Source organism: Myzus persicae, unplaced genomic scaffold (genome assembly GCF_001856785.1).
Source record: "Myzus persicae strain clone G006 unplaced genomic scaffold, MPER_G0061.0, whole genome shotgun sequence".
Classification (NCBI taxonomy): domain Eukaryota; kingdom Metazoa; phylum Arthropoda; class Insecta; order Hemiptera; family Aphididae; genus Myzus; species Myzus persicae.
Window position 1 is genome coordinate 722,756 of NW_019100581.1, and position 22,333 is coordinate 745,088.

The 22,333-nt window shown below is 32.4% G+C and overlaps 1 protein-coding gene across 1 annotated transcript; it reads left to right on the plus strand.

The window, feature by feature from the left end:
• Positions 1–1,542: 1,542 nt before the first annotated feature.
• LOC111034651 lies at positions 1,543–18,728 on the plus strand. Its single transcript, XM_022315959.1, has 3 exons — positions 1,543–1,814; positions 13,043–13,137; positions 16,118–18,728. Exons 1-3 carry the CDS (start codon positions 1,803–1,805, stop codon positions 18,129–18,131), a joined length of 2,121 nt encoding a protein of 706 aa, XP_022171651.1. The 5' UTR covers positions 1,543–1,802; the 3' UTR covers positions 18,132–18,728.
• The last annotated feature ends 3,605 nt before the right edge of the window (positions 18,729–22,333 follow it).

Genomic DNA, 22,333 nt, shown 5'->3' on the forward strand with positions numbered 1-22,333 from the left:
CTTATTAAGGTTTAAAGTCACACGGATACTGAGATATGTAGCAAATAACAATATTTTAAAATCATACACTCAAACTAGATTGAAATTCTTAAAATTCTTTCGTTCAAACGCAAACCATCCATAATGAATTGTAGGTACAGTGCTTAATAGTTAATATACATAATGTACGTATCTACTATATTGTATTTTACATAATGATTATGATTTATAATTAATAATTAGGAAATAAAATGAACTATTTATTGTTTAAACGCACCCGATGTAGGTACCTAATAATGTTTGAGTAAACAAAAATCCATAAGACATAAAATTCAACCTCGTAGTCCTTTATACTATATAAGTAAAAATAGGACGTTAATGACTTATGCATTTTTTCTTTAATTTTACGCAATTATACAAACCAATCTTCAAATGTGTTTCATGCTCAATTGATTCAGAATATATGAATTTTATTTAGTATTTTTTTTTTTACATTTTAAGTCATTTTTAAAAATTAAAAAAAATTTTAAATTCCAGTCGAATTTGTTATATAGGAATATTACGTTACAAAATGCTATTTTAATATAATAGGTGTGATAAACTATTTCGTAAGTGCAGATGTAATATAATATACATAATTGTTATTATTTTAAAATTAAAATGTTTTCACTTATTTAAAAACATTTTTTAGAAGTTTTTATAGCTATTCGCATTTTTTAAATCAGTTTTGTGCCTTGATGGTCATGTCATCAAAATCTTATCTCTAATTTTAAGTTATAACACATATTATATATGCAAAATAAAAATATCAGAAAATAATTTGATTAAATAAAGTTAAACCTATACGTACAATAGTTGCGTTTTTTATATACTTGTTATCGTATTAAATTTATATTCTTTAGATAGCAAAATACAATATTTTATTAAATTGTATTGTTTTTTGCACAAATAGATGCCTACATATGTGTAACAAATTATCTCGACAATCGAGGAAAATTTCGAATTGATTTTTTTTCCATTTCACTCAATTTGAAATCCAGAATCAAAAAAAAAAAATGTTTCTGAAAATTGTTTTCACGATGTTACTTTAACGACTTGGGCATCGATTCTCGGAAGCAAATAATAATAATAATAATAATAATAGTAATAATTTAAAATCTATATTTTAGGCATATAGAAATCGACCATCGATAATCAACCGCGCGGTGTTCGCGAGTTTATGCTGCGTATCAATGCAGCTAGGGTTCCTATATTATTATTATAATAATAATAATAATACATTACATATTATTATTATTATTATGTACGACAGAGAATTGCGCGTGGAAACGAAAACAAGTTTTTTCGATTTCCTAGACGTTTTTTTTTTTTTATATTTCTTTTTACGGAATCAAAATAATATCTAAGACGCACAACGTAAAACGATAACAACGTCGCTATATACGAGACCACCACAAGAACTCCGAGCGTGTCCTCTTGCGCCGAAGGAGGGGACGAGAATGCGAGATGAACACGTTAACGATGACTGAGGCCGTCGCCCAAGATAGCTGGTTAGCAAGCAACAATAATGTAGTCAGGTAGTCTCCTCGTGCGTGCGACTGGCGCTGGTTCACTCGATAGGTAAAATAATATTATTTTTCCCGTGAAACAGTGCGTTGGCGCGTCTATATCGTCGTATTTGGCGGGCTTATTCGATGTTTGCGCGTTTCACGTGTCGTCAGTCGTAACACATTAATATAATATTATCGTAAACGTTGTTATTATTGAATGTCCGTACGACGATTGACCATTGACATGTAATACAATATACAACGGTCGACAGTATGAAATCTGACGTGAGTAAAACTGCAATAAATGTAATATTAAAATGTTAACATAATGTGTGTAATAAGTACTTCCTTGGTTACTTCAAATTTAACACAGTCCGGTTGTAAACTTTAAACATATCAATAATATATTTATGTACAAAAACCAATCAATAATATTTTATTTATGTTATTTTAAATAATACTAAGCTGTTTCCACGTTAGGGAGGTATCAGTGACATGGTTTGGAAAGAGTTTTAAATGCGAGCAGCAATCTTAACTGGCCCAGAAAATTTCTTATGTTTACTTAATAATAAAGTAAAATGAAAACTTAACTTAAATACAAAAATTATTTTTTCTTTGTTAGTTGAATAAAAGTAAACAAAGAAAAATATCGACAAAAATGTGTTCATTTGGAAGGGAGAGGGGTCATTTAATTCTGTCACTCACAAATGAAAAAAGTCTATATAGAAGCCTATAAGTATCAATATTATATCTAATATCCGTGGTTACATATACACCATATCGAAAATAGGTACAATGTTTAAATAAAATATATGCCATATGGGTAACATCCATATTACTTCAACTGAATTTGAACGACTATTGACGCTTTCGTTTGTATGCGACAAATCAACTATAAAAATGTAATATGTAGGAACACATTATTTTTGAATTTGGTACCACCGACTTCATAGTATTCAGATGTATAAAATATTATAACATAACCCAATCGGTATTTTAATACTGCATGTTATAAACTTATTAAACTAAATATTTTCACTTTTGGAGGTCACGGGCAGACAGGTATAATATAATTGTACGTAGGTAGTAGGAACACATAGAACGAGAAAAAGTTCCTTCAATAAAAATAATAATTTTTTTACATACATGAAACAAAATTAAAAGACGTAAAAAAAGGAGTGAAAAGTGCCCCAGTTATATCACTGTATAAATTCTATAGACTTCACAACTAAATTATTTAAACTTTTTTTATCTATAGGTTATCGCATGCTTTTAAAAAAGGCATTATTATTTTAGTATAAATGTATAAAAATAGCAAAGTTAATATTCCACTATCTTTGTTTAACAAAATAATACTGAAAAAGTATAATATGTTGAAGTAAATAAAATGGCAACATGGGTGATCATATTATTTACATATCGTAAATTATTCATTGATTATCGAACTTTTATTCCGCTTGTAATAATAATTATAACTTGTAAGGTCACTTATAGATGAGATGACAGTTCAGTATTTTTATTAAACAACTACCTAAGGTACTTTCGACTACTATTTAATATTTATAATTTAAAATACATTTCGGTAGAAACCATGGAGATAACATTTAGGTGCCTTCGTATTTATTGACTTAATACATTTTAAAATATCTAACTTATTATGTGAACTTGGAATATTTTAAATTACATACCTACCAAGACAAACAAATATGATTGTATAAATACCTTCATTATTTGACTAATATCAAGAATTTTTCTATTGAATATTCATCAGTAGGACTTAAATTTTATTTGATAACATTACCCACACAAAATAATAACAATACAAATGATAAATCGCATAAAATTAGTAATTCCGTCGTTAGATAATTTATCATCAGTTTTCAAAGTGAACATAATAGAAATTAAATAATTCAATACAGCCATTCATACATTTATTGTTTTTTGAATCAAGTATCTTTTCGAGGAGTTGAAATAAATACATTTTTTTAGCTATGAATCGGTTTTTGTTACGATATAATTATTTTATTGTATCAAAGATGCATAATATTTGCAAAAATTGAAAAATGTAACATTCATTTCAATGAAAACATCTTAAAATTATATGAATTCTGACTACTGATGATTGAATGATTCGAAAGTTATACCAGCCCGAATATGGTTGGAAAGAATTGGGGCTATAGTTAAAATTGCAGAAATTATATTTTGGTAGTGTATTCTCGTATGTCAGAAAGTAGTCATCAAATTAATTTTTATTCATATTTAATAGAAATTATTAGGTCAAGGCCGATTAAAAGTTAAAAAAAAATAACAATTCCTCGGTAAATGGTAATGTTCCTTATATTATTTATTTTTATTAATAAATATTCATCACTATAAATTATCGGGAAAAGATATTCCTATATAATAATAATGTATTTCATAATTTTAAGTCAGCTATATATCTTGTTCTACGATTTATATTATAATATTGTAAGTACCTTCTTTTTAATTTTAATAACTAATTTACGAGACATAAAAATAAATGATATAGAATATTGCTAACTTTCTATGGCCACATCAGGATTTGATTACATCCAAATTTAATTTCATTGATAATTTCTAATAACAGATTCGTTAATTTGATTTAAACATCTGTCCAAGAAAAATTGGTTTTCATAACAGTTGTTTTATAAACCACCATCACATTAAATATTAATAAATTCAGAATGAAACGTGACTTCTATATGGTATATACTCTGTAGTATAATATAATATATGAATACAGCCATGCAGGAGTTAGAAGACATATTATAAGTCTCTATTCGGACGGGGTTAGTTGAATATAATTGGTTTTGGATTGATTTGTAATTATAGATACTTTAATACTAACCAGCACTAAATCCTTTCCAAAATTAAATTAAACCACACCACGGATCAAAGATTTTTTATTCTTTATTGAAAATTTATCTCAGAGTAAATACTCATACCTAAACTAATGAATACCATGAATCATGTTGTTTTTCCATGCCCGATTTAAATCTTTAATTTTTTAACAACATAATATTAATATTTCAATTGTATTTTTATAATGAACGAATAAGAGTAAAAATATAAATACCAAGAAATAAATCGTGAGTATTTGGTCAACGGAATTCTGACGTATAGACACGGGTCTTATCGAAAAGGATGTTGTGTTATTCAATTCACATAACATGCATACGATGATATACCTAATACTTTTGTTATATAATAATACATGTATCTTAGAACAAGGGATAAAAAAATTCACGCAAATGCTAATCATTTGACATTTCAACTATTGTCATTCAGCGATTCACAGCCACAAAACATTTTGTGGCTCGTTGTATTGTATTACCTACTTCAAATTCACAACTGATCTCAGTTCTCTGCATTAAAAGTCTGAATCAAAGAAAATATTCATCCTCTATATGAGCAAATGACAAGTGCGTCGAAAATGTGTGTTCAAAAATCATACTGGCCTTCGGAACATTTAAAATTTTAATGTTTCAAAGCAGCCTGAGACGTGAAAGCGTAATATCAATTTTAAACAGTTTATTTGTTTTTGTTTTGTTTATTTTTTAGTTAAAAAATTATTAACACAGCAGTCACCGTCATACGTGTGGAAATTCCTTCTTTTATTTTATTTGTTGTTTTTCTTCTAATTATACATTGAGTAAATGCAATGCAATTAGTTCAGGTTTTGGACACCTTCATTGAACCACGACCCGCGTCAATCGGGGACGTCAAGGATTTACTTTCGGTGCACAACCGCTTCCATACGACAATCTTATGGTGACCCTTAACCGAATCCAAACTTAATTAACCTTTTGCACGGCAAAACAACATAATATGTATAAAATTAAGTAAGGACGTTATCAATTCAATGTATTAACGTTTATTGCACTACTGTTTTAATCGCAATTATTCGTAAATTACGGTCTGATATTTAAATCCATCAAGCATTCATTTCAGGGTTTATCTGTAATTTGTATTACGATGACTCTGTAATAACATACCGTAAGTAAATTATTAAAAGTACAATAATTTAGCAACCTAATCAAAATTGTGTAATGTACGAGACTATAAATTTTATTTCTTCTATAGCTTAATATTTTAAAATGTATACGACTAATACTTTTTAATTATTTAAATACATTTCACATACTTCCAGAAAAAAGTATAACTCTTTAAATACTATACTACTTCGAAATACATTATATACAAGAAAATATGTACAACATTAAACCCATGAACAATTAAGCAATTCTGTATAAACTGTATTTAAGTAATTCTGTATAATCTAACCTACCAAACATAAAATGAGATTAATGCTGATAATTTTATAATAATAAATAACTATGATAGATGGTTAAACATTTTTAACTTTCAGGTATATATTATATAAATGTTTTTTATAAATTGTAATTTTTATCTTTTTTATTTTACCTGAATTCAGATCTAACATACAAAGAAGCTAAGGTAAACCAGCAAATGTAAAATAAAATATTTATTCTCTAATATTGTTTATTAAAATATTAAAATATCTATTTTATTTACATTTATTGAGTATTATTAACGAGTATGATTCAGTATAGAATATAGATAAACTGATAGACTAGGAGTTAACATAATATAATCTTAACAAATTAATTTAACATATATTTTAAAATGTACAAAACACGGGTCATAATTATTCGCAGATACTAATTTTCATTAAATGATTTATTTAAATCTTATAGCTTTAAATAAATAATATTGCTCAATAAAGATTACAGTGATCTATTAAAATACGTCTATATAGATATACCACTACTCGATTTAATTAATCTAATTCCATATATCTATTTTCAATAAATGTGCATAGTAATTATTGTTGTTATTTCAATTTTAAAATATCCCCAAACCCCTCACTACAACATGCTAAAATAACTGCAATTATAAACCTCATTAAAGATAATAATACAAACATTTTAGTTTTTTAATCTTTTAGTTAAAAAAAAAAAATAATAAAAACATATTAAATCGATGAAATGTGTATTGACGATTAATGCAAAACATAATATTGATTTTACTTTAACAAACATAACTTAAACCCGTTACGAATTATGTATTGTTAACATTTATTGTTAAATCGACGTCATATTTTTTATATATGCTTACACTGAGGCTGTTGGTGCAAAAATTATGTACCCATTCCTCGGCCTTAGACGATTATTAGAACACGTGACTATCTAACCGCTGAATACAAAGTGAAAACACGTTGGTGAAGACGAAAATCGTTTCCACTTGTTTTTGAGTACCTACCTACATCGCTTTCACGTAGTAATTTAAAAAATGGAAATTTCGCTTAAATTATTCTTAAATTTTGGTAACAATAATATCCACATGATCCTGTTATCGAAATACTTATAAGTACCTACCTTTCCTAACCATAGTTTGTAATTCAAAAATTGCAAAAACAATTTATTTTTAATACACTTAAATGAAACTTACTGTATACACAGGCTCTGCAGCTACGATAGGTAAATTATGATTAGTATTTGGTGGGAAATTGTTTTCGGGGAAATTATCGTAAGTTGAGAGCTGTTAACGTTGTGAAATGGTTTAATAATATTATGCCATTATAATTTTGTACCTAATTTGTCTGGTGCATGACATAGTTTTATCAGCTAATATCAGCAAGCTTAGGTTAGGCTATATATATTATGTATACATGGATATCAATTATTATTACAAAATGTTTTGTAAAACTATTATTCATATTGAGCCTATATGAACCGTTTCAGGACTTAATAATGATTCAACAAAACGTGTACACTACTTTAAGATGACAATGTATTTAGATTTTCCTACTGATAATTGATGCAAATGATGTAAAGATTGCCACATTGTTTCTATGTGTAGTGTTATGATATTGTATAGTTTTTTTTATAATACGACATACACAATAAATGTTAGCATACGAACATAATAATATTTAAATAACTTTATAATAACCTGTAGCGTCGTTATATTTTTGGTAGGTAGGTACCTAGTTTATATTATTTATTTTTATTTTTATGTTGCATAGTACAATAATGAGAAATAATAAATATGTTTAAATAGTCAAAATATTTAAAAAAACAAATATTTCAAAATATTTTTGGCTTAAATCGTTTTATAACGTGTAGTTATCATGTCAATGTATGGAATTAATCAATTCTAAAAATCCGACGGAATTAAATCGATTCATAAATAGTTGTATTTTTTGTCATAATAGCTCATAAGGTCAAATTTAAAAAAACAATTTACCAGAAAAACGATTACGTGACCAATATGATATGTAAACAACAAGACACCTACATGCTTGTCTTATATGACATGCCATTGAATGAAGAAACGTTGGGGAATCACATTTTACTATTAAAATTAAAAATATTTCATAGAATAGGTAGATATTATGGACAGTGATCATTGTCATGAACCAAAAACAAGAGTGATTACTCAGACAGACGTGAACGATTCGATTAGCTCGTGATTTCAGCCCATCGAATTTGTTGATGAATGCGAGGATCGAGTACCGACCCATAATGATAGGTGCTTGTTAATTAATACTGTTATTATTACTTATTATGATCAATAGTCATGAACCTTAAATATATTCTTCTATTGTATCGATTGTTTTGACGGTTTTACACGAACAACTCTCTGTATTGTACCAGTTCTAACTACATAAAACTCATGACTATTATTTTGAGTTGACAAAGTATTTAATATAGACACCTACCTACCTATATATCGTTATTTGTCAGGGTGATGTCAACTCACTATTTGTTGTCTCTCTCTGCCCCTGCCCCAACACAGAAAATTTGAGTTCAGCAGAACCAAAATTGTGTTGATAGTTTTACATGGATAATGAATGAGGCCTATCATCAAGCTTAAAGTTAAGAATATTATCTATTTATTTGTGTTTGTAGGCTGGTATTTATTTTTTTTTTAAATTTTTTTCAAGTTGTGATTAAGTTTGAATTATACAATTCTACAATTTAAAAATACTCGTAAAATATCGCTTTAAAATTGAAATATTGAAAAAACGCCGAAGTACAGAGACACAGATAATGTTCTAATAGGTTAATTCTCTCAAAGCTAACAACACAAGGTTAATATAGTGTTTTCCTGAACGCAAATTTCATATATTGGGCGTGGGTCAGAGAGAGAGAGAGATAACAAATAGTGCGCAGACATCCTAATTACTTTTACCTTCGAGAATATTTACAAGATAAAAATCAATATCAAACATATTTCAACAGGATAACTATTGGACAACGCACGTTAAGTAAAATAACAAGTTTCTAAGAAATGTTTAAAATGAAATGAATGCAGGTAACTCGCCTAATTTTATATAAATGTTAAAACACAATAATAATAACAATAAGTCAAATGTAGAATTGACAACATATTATTAAGTAATTCTATACGTTTTTACTGTAGAATCGTAATTTAATAATGAGCGGACTTTTCCGTTTCCGTAATCGTGTGAATTTCAAGTTTTTAAAAGAACACATTTACAAATTGAAATTTTTTAATCTATACAGAGGATCTATTATACTATATAAAGTATACTACACATTTATTCAATATACCTATTACTTACCACTTAATATAATACTTGGCCAAAAATACTTCCTTTAAGAAAACGAGTATTAACTACTATAATAGGTAGGTATTTATGTTTTCGATTGTTGAATGTTTTTTTTTTGTTTGAAAGATGTATCTAAATTATTTTTAAACCGTGTAACGTAAAAACATCGTGCCGAAATATTTTTCAAGTTCAAATACATCATTAACTGCAAAACGGATTTATTATGGCGTCCACACACGAGGAAGTTGGAAATTGTTTTGTTTGCGCGATTTGAACGGCGGAGTTATAAGTACTTCTTTTAATTTACTGCCGAGCTTAGAATTTTCGAGGTTCATTTTTACACCATTAGGTTGCAGTTTTTGGTCACTTCATAAGAACAATTTTGAGGTTATAGAGTCGGTTTTGATTTTATGTTAACAAGCTGCTTCTAATGATTTCTACGAATAACATAATATTATAGTATAAAAACATGTTATACTCACTATCGACATAGCGAAAGTGTGCCTGGAATCCATCGCTTCACACTGTCATTAATTATTTTTTTATTGGCCCCGAATAGTTTGTATCTCGATTTGCTAATTCATATTAGCTTAATCAACACGTAGCTATACCTAAACTTTAAAGAATATACACGTGTTTTGTTTACCCATGTCGTACACTTTTAAAACGCGTATACGTAAAAAATAATATTTGTCGGTTAAACTTGTTTTATGCGCTTATGGTTACTGACCGTTACTATTACGGTTCAAACCGAAGAGTGCAACCTGCAGGTCCAAGTCCAAGCTTATTAGACCATACACAGAGCACACCGCTTTCACTAGGATTAAATAAAATAAGAATTACGTACAAAAGAAAAACTTGGCGAAACATAATAAATATTGCAATAAAAATATGCACGGGACCTTGGAAATACGTTGTATATTTGAATACGGCTGTAAACATATAGGAATAACGTGTGTGTATCGTGTGAACTGTGAATTAATAATAAACATTATGCTTGTTGTTCCATACACGTTTTTGCCGACAAGTAGGTATATTACTTATAAGTTATGTGTATAGATATTAAGATATCTATGTCATAATACAATAGTTTAAAAATGTACGTATAACGTATTACTTAGCACGAATACTTTTAATTTTAAATTTCGTGATTGTTAAATTGTTCTTTTCGTAAATTGGAAACTTATATACGATGAAAATGACGATAACCTGTATGGCTGTACCTATTATTCAATAATATTTTACCAACCACATTATGTTCATCTAGTAATTAATCAAAAATGCTCGTCCATAACGATTTTTTAAAAATATTTTAAGAACTACCCACGATCATTCTAAGGATTTTAATTAAAACGTCGATTAATAATAATATATATTATAATATACAAATAGTTTAATAACAAGAATCTTATAATGTAACCAGTCATTAGCACAGCTAGTCTTTAAAAAAGTGGTGCTTAACTGCTTGAGGTGAGATCAAAGAGATGATAGCCAAAATGAGATGTGTATACATATTATGTAATTTTAATAACTCTAATGAGTTTAATAACTATAACACGTCAAAGCTCAAGGAACTAAACTTTATAAATAGGTATAAACCAATAATATATGATATCGAATAGGCAGTATTTAACTAATTAAATGCGGTATTTTTGGTTGATCGGATGCTTGTATAAATGTTTTTTTGTAAATATGTAGTGCTTGTGGGCAGATGCATGAATTTAAAAAAAAAATAGTTCTGGTCTAGTGGTCTGTACAATAATACTGTAAGTCATTTTAAAACAAAAAACAAGCGATATTTCTAGTTGAAATTCAGCAGTTAGTAACTTTGCCGACAGACCGATGCCATCAAACTACTATGAATAATTTGCTTACCTTTACCTCTAATATTTAGAGTTTGGAAACATTAAGTAAACAGGTAGTTGTTGGTTCACCGCGTCAACAATATTATCGTAAGCACTCCGCAAATTAGGGTAAGTAATTACCAGCACCTAACTTACTCGTGATTGGTATAAAACTATAACATGCATTTGCCTACATGAAATACGAATTTCAGTGTGAACTATCAAGCGAGGAATAATATTGATATATTATATTAAGTTCCGTATACTATTATTCATAAGTATTTGTACGATTGTACGAATAAGTTGTAAGACGAATTATTGTGTATAATATTCACGAACATCCATCTCCGCGGCTGTCGCTGATGTCGATATCGTGTCATTTACCCGCACAATGTGTACATATATTCATGATAATAATATACAATATTATGACGTGTTAAATTTTTTGCGGGACATGTTGACTCACCCAAAAATATCGTCTAGAAAGCTATATGGCACGTGAGAAAAATATTAAGCCGCCATTAAAATATCCTCTAGATGTGGCTGAATAGTGCCTTACAAATTCATAAAACCTTAGATTGCGACTGTTTAACTATTTGTTCCCACAATTATTATGGTAGGTATAGCTAGGTACTTGCAAACGACCCGAACAACGTTTTGGACGATAATTTGACAACATTGAATTTAAACGTTCTGAATGACGTCATCACATATCTCTCTAACGGTGGTTTGATAACAATATTATTAACAGTAACAATGATAAAAAGAGGAAGTTCAAAAACTAACCATAATTTCTGGTGCACAGTTTAAAATAATTCTAAGTAATGATGTAATATTATAAATATGTTGGTAGTCGAATCGTTTTATATTTTCGACTATATACAAATTGAAATATTACCTATACATGTTTATATTCGTTATCATTTCACGGTACACCAATATTTGCAGGTTGCTGCAACTTTTTATAATAATATATTTGTCTATGCAAACTACATGATTCGTCATGAGGACACTTATAATGTGCGCTCGGTGTCGGTGAAATCTGCAGAGATACTTAGTTAGGTACTTATTATTTTTAACAACGTTACGGTGTGATATACTGATTGTTTTAGGTACATACGTACGTACCTAAGCACATTAATTCAATTTCTATAACAATAGTAAATCGACTTGAACGTTTTTCGGGACAGGGGCAGTGTATTATACCACCTGTATTATAGTATATAGAGACCTTTTCTGTTATACAACTCTAAGGAAATATTCAAACTTCCATGGTATATTATTTATATTTGTAATGATACGAAAATATGTTTTTAGTTTTGCTATAAAAATAAATTAAAATATCCATTAAAATCGTCATAACCGGCTTGTCGACACCATCTGATCCACTAGTGCTTCCGGCGGTCGACATAACTTATACATAATATTTTATTTCAACTAAAATCAGTTACTCATCCCGATATTATAATATTATCACAATGTAATTATTATATCATAGTGTTTTTTCAATATCTAAATTCTAAAATTATAATATGTATAATACGAACGAACGAGTGACAATAATTATTTTACACCGACAAATAAACTGACATTTCCATCGTAGTATATTATGCCTGTCCTAATGTATTATACATAATATGCGAATCGCCTTTCATTATTATTTAATTTTTTCGTTAAATACGTTTGTCTCCTTTCTCTGCGTGCATACACTACACGTCTGATGCAACAAAAATAATATTTTATCGCCAACGTTTAAATGACACATAAGAATTCCGTATGGTTATTATGAAGTAATTAAGGAGCGTGCAGACATTTTATCCTTCGCTGAATCTTGCTGAAGTCTTAGTTTCATGTGATTTCATCACGCTTTTGGGAACGTTTTATTAGGGACCCTATTATTATATTATTACCATTTTATATTGTATGTTTTTGAATAACAGATCAATGAATGGAATACTGATTTGAAAATAATTTTCTTAGCAGACCAAACGGCAGTGTACCTGGCCATGTATAATAATAGCTGTTTTTTTTATTTTGTGTTTGTACAGATTAGAATACATTTTATTATCGCAATATTCATTTTGTTCGAGTCGTGGACCGCTGCTATTGACATTCCCTATGAAGATCTCAACAACCCATATAAGTAAGCAACTATTTTTTTGTACGGATAATGAATTTAAATATTACCTATTTAACACGTAGTTTAGATATGAATTATGAACAGTAATATTATTATTTTTTTATTTATCGTAACTTACGGGTGTTGAGTTTTGAACTCTTGAACATAATATTTATGTAATATGGTTATAACACAATAATACATTAATATGCCTGTGTCTTATTATGTGTTTTGATAAAAATATAATTTATTTATAATTGTTATTTTATTTAGTCAAATATTTTAGAATTATGTTATATCTATTTTTTTTAAATTATGTAAGCAGACATCATAGATAAGTGTAATTTTCCTTAATAAAATTAGTATAAAAATATTAATTTTAACGTTGAAACTCTAGAACAATGGTAATAATATTTATTTGCACGCCAAATGTAATTTATTGTAACTTCGAGTAGGGAATTATATCATTGTTTTTAATGTAATTAACACATAAATCTTATTAAAAATTGTTTTATTTTATATTGTTACTTATTTTCTGATGTAATATTATATAACCTAATGGCTAATGAAAAAATTGTTAATACTAAATATTTATAAGTGTTATACCTATGGAAGGTACTGGAACGTAATATTTTATGATTGCAGTAGATACCTCACTAACCTACCTTTGGTATTATTGTATTACGTCCTGAATTCTTCAATTATTGTTACTAGCTAATCCGTGATAAAAATAAATGTTTGTTGTAACCTCTGAGATCATAACTTATGAGTAATGTCTTAAATATTTTTGTTTGCCATTGTCATTTTTTCTGAACTATTTTTGTGCTTGAAATTACCATTTTTAATGGAGTATATTTCGTAGACACAACACCAAAAAAATTGCTGAAATCCGTCGGAGTTTTGATTTATTTGAAGACGCAACTCTTTCTAATGAATTCTTGGACTGAAATCTACGTTACATATTTTATTAAGAAATGTGGATATCATAGCTCGTCTAGGAAAAAATTTAACTACTTCGACTTAAGACTTTAATTTAAATAATCACGAGCAATGTTCTTACGTATATGATAAGTGACATAAATCAATATTGGTTTAAGTCATACATATAATAAGTACATATTTCGAAAATTACCAAACAATGGAAATCTCTCTATTTATTAGTTACCGTAATATAAGGCATTTGAGTTATATGACATTGTAAAAGAAAAAGATTAAAAGGTGTATTTCGTTTGTCTGTGTTTAATAACAACAAATTATTTTTGGATGTCTCATTACTTATATAATACGCTTAAAATTAACTTTATTATATTAATTTCATTATGTTTTTGTTTGCTATTTTGCTAGAGCTTTAATTTTAATTGTAATTTAAGTAACAAGTATTGGTGCAATGTTGACGTATGTAATAATGTAATATATTTTAAAATGTCTAACATGTTCCTAATAAATTAGGTGTCAATGATTATCTAAGTGTGTTAGACTTAATATATTATATGTTGTATTAAATAGGTACCTAACTGTTTTTGTTATTTATTGTATGTATGTTAATTATTAATAACATCAATTAAAATTGTAAAATTTTTATTTATTTGAACATTTTCAAATCATTCTATCGAATACCTAGAGTATACTTATGTCAGTTATGTGTACATGTTAGAACTGTATGACCGTCAGTCATGAATCAGTTGCATTAGGTACTGCATATTTATGCGTTCGATAAAATAAAAATCATTTCCGATGAAATTACATTGTATACATATATATATATATAGGTTATATATATAAACAATTTAAAAATAAGACGTAAAATAACCGAATTTGTTTTGTTTTTTTTACATTTACTAACATTATAATTAGGTGACAAAAACAATATTGTATAAAATGCACAATTCTATAGTGGAGAAAAAATATCATTCAAATATTAACTCATCATCACATCAGTTAATTATGGAATGAGGTTAAAAGTTTAGCAAAATATCTACTACACAGCCCACGCTTATTGAAAAGACCCTTGGAATTTTAATTTATAGTATTGTGTACACACAGGTTAATACTGTAGTGCATCATCTTCTTATTTTTCATGTTGTGTGTAGGTTTTCACACATTCTAATGAGTGCAATAACCGTATTACTCGCCGATTTTATAATATTACACTTACATGCGCTTACATAATATTATAATAAGATAATCGATTAAATGTTGGATTTAAATATCCTAAGTGGATGAAACACAGCAGAGACCCATTGTTTTCTCTGCTGATTGTTATCCCACGTGCGAGTCGTGGCTAAAAATCACGTTTTGTGTTTCAAAAACTATACGAGGTCAACATTTGGGAGACAACCCAAACACAGTTCAAGCGTACCTACGTGCTTCGTTTATTTGTTATTGTTTTTAGAGTATCATTTAACTATGTACACACTGTTATTTTGGACACTGTATATAATATATATATATATATAACTCTCAATAGTTAATTTTTTGACGTATTGCATTGACGCATTGTATCTCTAGGTATATTGAACGACTGTGTCTTAAAAAAATTGATAATTAATTCGTGTGACATGAAAAAATTACTTCATTTTATAACTTTAACGATTTTTCGCAATTCGCATATCAATTACCGTAATTATTTAATCATCCATAATATATAGTGAACCAAAATACTTCAAGCCACGCAGTGAAACTCGGCAGATCCGAAAATATCGATTTTCACAGTACGGCTTTTCACATATAAACGCGTAGGTACTCTGCAGTTCGGACGAAACCTAACAGATGGGTTACGGACCTTAAAAAATTACAATCGAAATTTGGATCACTCTATACGTGTTGTCATTAAAAATAGAACCACCTCAACGAATCGTTTTTTTTAAATTTTATGTTGTGTGTCCGAGCAGTTACGATTTTTCACTTAATTTTTCGACAAGTTTCGACAAGTTCCGATTTCAGTGCATTTTGGAAATTAAAATAATTTAATTTTTTAATAACATAACGATGGTATTGCTTTCAGGTTTTGCCCTCCGCGGTCCAGTTGCGCAGGAGTTGACCAGAAAGTGGCAGCATCGGAAGTGCAAGACAATGACGACGGCATGGGCGGACTACGGCGAAACTGTCTGTGCGACGACCTTTGCGGCGAGTACGGCGACTGTTGCACCGATTCGACACACTTTGACCCCGTGGAACAGCAGAGCGCCGCTGCTAGATACGGTTGCGTGCCCACAGACGGAATCGGTGGCGCGTACGTCGTGAACAGGTGTCCGGCCACGTGGACGAACACGAGGGTGCGGGACGCGTGTCATGCGGTCACCGCGGACCGCGAAGGCATGCTCGGTAATCCCGTGACAAGCCGGACGACGGGACACTCGTACCAGAACCGGTTCTGCGCAGTGTGCAACGGCGATGCGGCAGACCCGATCCTTTGGGACACGCGGATCGTTTGCAATACACTTCTCGGCGTGGCCGCGGGCGCCGAACAAGCGGTGCTCAACACGCTCCGGTACGACGCGGCCGCTGGCCGATGGGTGGTCAAGTACATCGGTGACACGTACGATTGCGACCAGATCGTAGTGGCGCCGGCCACGACCCGTGTCCGGAAGTGTTTACCGAATGCCGTGGTCACGTGTCATCCCAAGTGGCCGAACGACGAGATCCGGTCCAATTGCGAGGCGTACACCACAGTGATGTACTACGACGACCGGCCGTACAAGAACATACACTGCGCCATATGCAACCACGTGCTCGTGCAGAACGTCACCTGCCAGTTCTCCAGCATTCACGTGAGGTTTCCCAACCAGTTCGCGGTCCGCAGCTTCACCGCGCTGTTCGTCGCGCAACCCGGCCACCGCGAGTGCCGCGGCTCGGACAAGTTCTACGACCCGTTCAGCAAGACATGCCAGTCGCTGCGGACGTCGGTGGCCGGCGACGGCGTGCAGCTCAACTGTTCCGTCGTGGCCATGTACCCGTCACCGGCCGAAGGCTGGCGGCCGCCCAACGCCGGCGCCGAGTATGTGACGCTAGAAAACGGCACGATGGCCGTGTGCATGGACGCCGATCAGCAGGTCACCGGCGAAACGCTCAGGTATGTGGTGCTCACTTACGTGGGTCTGGGCGTGTCCGCGGTGTTGCTGATCGTGCACCTGGCCGTGTTCGCCGTGCTGCCCGAGATAAAGAACCTGTCCAGCAAGAACCTGGCGTCGTTTTGTGTGTCGCTCTTGTGCTCGTACGCCGCGTTCGTCGCCGGAAACTGGCTCACCGGTCCCGCCTGCTACGCCGGCGCCGCATTCACCTATTACGCGTTCCTCACGTCGTTCGCGTGGATGTTGGTGATGAGCTTCGACTGCTGGCGCTCGCTGCGCCTGGCTACCGTCGAGCTGCGCGTCACCAGTGGCCGTCAGACGAAAAAGTTCCTCGTCTATTCGGCCGTCTGCTGGCTGGTGCCGGCCATGATGACCTTTGTGGCGGTGGCCGCAGACGCTGTGCCCGCCGTGCCCGACGACGTCCGTCCACGGTTCGGCGCCGACCAGTGCTGGTTCGGCAGCAAAACGGCGCTTTTGCTGTTCTTTGCCGGCCCTTTGACCACCATCATGGCCGTCAATGTCGTGCTGTTCGGCTGGACCGCGTACATGATCCACTCGAGCCGCGCCACCGTCCGGCACATCAACACGCGCCACGTGCGCCGCGACTTCCGCATGTACTGCCGTCTCGGCGTACTCATGGGCCTGACGTGGTCCACCGGCATAGTGGCCAGCTATACGGACGCCAAGTACATGTGGATGCTGTTCGTCCTCCTCAACACGTTCCAAGGCTTGTTCGTGTTCGTCGCGTTCACGTGCCGCCGCCGCATACTGGACTCGCTCGTCCGCGGCGTCGGCGGCGGAAACCTCGGCCTCGGCCACCTGTCCAACGAAAAGTCCAAGGACGGGGACAAGCACTCGCGCGGCCCGCCCCCGTCGTCGTTCTCCTGGTCGTCCAGCGACAACGGCGTGCCAATCAGTTCGGAGAAAACGACCGACACGCTCTACTGATCCGGCCGCCACCGTATTATTGTCTCGCGCGTTCGATTTTATTGCTCCGAACACGAATCAAAACACAACTCGAAGACTGAACGACTAAGATTCGCCGTCGGCCGACGGCGATGATGATGAACGCACAAATATTTGTTGTGTTTGTGTTGATGATGAACACGCGATCGCCGCCAGCAGAACGCTCTCTGTCCCCACTGAGATCTGTTTTTTAATGATTTTTTTTTTTATTACCTCTCTTGTGTCCTTTAAATTTACTTGCGCGCGCATGTTCTTGACGACTCTTATTATAACGATATGAAACAATTGCTCTCTTGTACGCGTCTTGCTGTGTATATTTTTTCGATTTAATACAAAGGTATGCGAAGTGGCTTACAGAATAAATAATAAATGTGCACACTTAATTTTTTGCATAATTAGGTATATTACGTTACTTATTACATTGTAAGTATATACATGTACGCATTATAATATTGACATTTTGTATGTAAATTATATTCCTAACGTATATTATGTTACGATTAATTCAATCACGTATAGTTTGTACAGTTTATTATTTATTATTATTTTGATAATTAAAATATTATTGACATAGTTTTACCGCTATTTTATTTGTTCGGACCATTTCGAATCGTGCATTAATTATTCTTTATTTTTCCAATATACGAATTCGTTTAGTATTGTCAATATTTAAATTATAGTTCGAAGGCGGACGATTGTGATACCCCGATGAATCGCAATGGCGCCAAACGATGTTTTCTAAACCATAACAATTAAAACGATCAATAAACATAGTTATCGGCACCCGGTATTGGATAAAACAAAACAACATTTTCAAACGGCAATCGTAACAATTATTATAAGACCATAATATAGTTTTATGATGCCCTAAAAACATCGGCAGTATTATATTATTACAGATTAGCACAATAGCATTACAAATAACATGTAATACCTATATTATATTATTATTCTGTCGTGTTTCACACTGATGTCGGTGTGTATACCTAACAAAATAATATTTAAATGTTTGAATGTGGTACGTGTTTTTTTTTTTTTTTTTTCTAAACACAGATGAGTTAGGAGGTGAAAGTTAGTGCGCACAGGACTCGGTGTACTAAAATGAATTCTTATGTAATAACAATAATTATACATACTGACTATATGAAGACGGTGAGTGGCGTATGTGTGTGTGTGTGATGTGCGCATGCGAGGAAACGTACCGTGGCGCTTGGCGTGCGTGCACACATGGAGGATTAGATTAAATTATTATAATATATTATATTTTGGTGCGTACCCAAATTAATTTTTATTTTTTTTTTAATTGACCGTTTCAAGTCTGAAATCAGCAGAGGAACGGGATAGATCGGATAACGTGGTCGTGGTATAGGTGCATATTATTGTTATTATTATTATGCCGTGTCGCGCGTCGTGGTAAGTAGTGCAAAAGAACGTCCGGTAGCCTAGTGAAAACAAAATATATCGCACAGTTTTCGCCGCGGCGTAGGTACGAAAAACGAGCGTGTGTTGGGAATTCAAATAATATTATTTTTATCGAGTCGAGTCGAGTCGCTATACGTACCTACATGGAATTTGAAAACCCACAAACTGTTCAATATTTCATAGGTATTACAATATTTATTTATTCACATTGCAAGTGATGTGCAAGCCAATTCATCGCACAGTTGAAATATATTTGTGTTAAATAAATTTGCGAATATAAGTTATGGACCATGTATTTTCAAATTGCTCTAACCACTTCATCGTTATTAAAAAAACAAAAATCAACTTAAGTTTGTAAACAAATACAAATGAACATTGATTACTGTTTACTAACTTGCCCACTTGTTGAGTGGGCCAAATGTATGCTTGTATTGAAGCCCACATATTCTCGAACAAACGGGAATATTATCGATTATATTATGATATCAGCACATTGTGTACGAGTACGAATAAAAGCAATCGGATTATTCGACTGCCAAAAACTAATAACTGAATACTAATAATATATTGCACCGTAATAAAGTAGAAGTTGAAGAGACAAGTGATTGCTATAAATAATTACATAAACTTATACCTAGCCTATTGGCCATTTCTATTGGGTACTTATACTAAACAGTCAATAATTATGATTAAATAAGTACCTATATTATATAGTGGTTTTTAACTATAAACAACTTAACTTTATTGTTGGAATCAGACTCGAAATGGAGAGACCGAGTAAGTGTCTAGTGATGAGAATATGCTGTGTAGGTAATCGGCGATATAGAAAGAAAAGTGCAGGTTTGTATACTTGAAGGTTTTACTACTTGTTTTCCTACCTAATGCGAAATCGTTGTGCACAGGAACTAAACTAAATTGCATGTGCAACAAAAATGAGCAGCGAAAAGTTGTTACACTTTTACGACAACCTGTAGCAAGCTTTACGGCGACTGTAGTTGGGATGGTGAGTTCTATGACGAACCTGAGCAGATCGTGGCCACCGCCGGCAATCCATATAAAGACTGCCGGTTTGACGGTTGTTACAGGCCATGGCATAAACGTCAGTGCTGTTCGCAGGCGATGGATGGTACTCTGAGCCCAAGATCCTGTCCGAAAAGAACCTCGCCCGTTTGTATACGTGTGCTCGGTTACTGGTGCCCAGTGTCCACGCTCGACAGGCAGCAGGCAGTTTGGTTTCTTGGCTGCATTGGTGTGGACGTTCGTTATATTGGCCGACGTGTGGATTTTGGATCGTGCTGCATGGTGTGTCCAAAAATAAGCTTCTGGTGGCTATTGGACCGCACCACGGCAGCATGCAATAACGTGGTCATGGATGCTCGAGATTAACTTGTACCTGTCAGTGGTTAGGTTAGGTTAGGGTTGGCCTGAAGTGGGTGATCGGGCTGATTAGCGTTATCACCGACTGAGATGATGTCGCTTGAAAAGTCTTACACCTTATGGATGGCCTTAAGCTCTGTGCGTTCATTTCCATCGAGCTTGATTGAAATCGAAATACCTTGCCCGAGACCATATTATTTGCCAAAGACAGCGATGGAAGAAATTATAAAAAATATTGTTCCACTAACAAAATATGATTGAATTTATGACGTTGTGACTCTGTTCACCAACAATTTCCTTGTCATTTAACTGGCTCGATTATTTTTCACCATGGGTACCATGGCACGTTTTCCTATATTATTTTATCAACGCCACTGTTCGATGTCCAACCTGACGATTTTAAATAGTAAAAAGACTTCGTACTTAATTGATAGAAAATTACAAAAGATTTAAACACAGTCCACCGATAAAATACTCTCCTTTCCAACAACAACAAAATAATTTTATTCTCGGACCATTTCCCAAAAGTACCATGTATGCAAGTATGAGCTCATGTTTTTACATCCTGATTTCATATTATTCCATCTTGATTATATTGAATATTATATTAGTTACTATTAGGTCAATATAATAGTTTGCAATTGTTCCCAGGTCCCGGGGCCCTCACAAGATTCAATTAATAAGAGGGACCAAAATGTTTACCGTTTTGTTTTTTTTAATATTTCTAGTAATTTGCAAAAAAAGTATTATAATTTTTTTTTTAAAGCTTGATAAGTGGCTCTATTAGTGTATGATTAAACGAATCACCAGATTGGGTTTGATAATTTTTTACCATTACTACTTAATTATAAATAAAATTACTCAACTACAGTGTTAAGTAATGCGTCGTAAATCATTATAGTTATTTGAATATCAAATAATTTATCAAAATATGTACATGTCTTGTTAAGAGAGGGCCCAAATTAAGAAAAGGCCCTGAAAAAATTGTAGGAACCCTTTGAAATGCACGCCTATGTCAGACAAATAAATATGAATGTATGATTAAAAAATTTAGGTTATTGAATTGTTGCTATTTCAATTTACCTTTATTATTATATAATGAATATTTATTTTTAGAGAAGGATATAAAATATTTTCTTATTATTGATCTCATGTATCTGGCATCTGCAATACTTGGCAAATTAATAAGAAGGTGTCTATATTTTAACAACTATAGTATTGAATTTAGTAAATATATTAAAGTAATAGTACAATATTTTATTTTAAATTGGAATTTTGTTTGAAATAATATATATACTTAGATAATTATAAGTTAATATACTATGGATCATTTCAAATCAATTAAATATTTGATTTATTTTTAAAATGGTTATCTATTAATTATA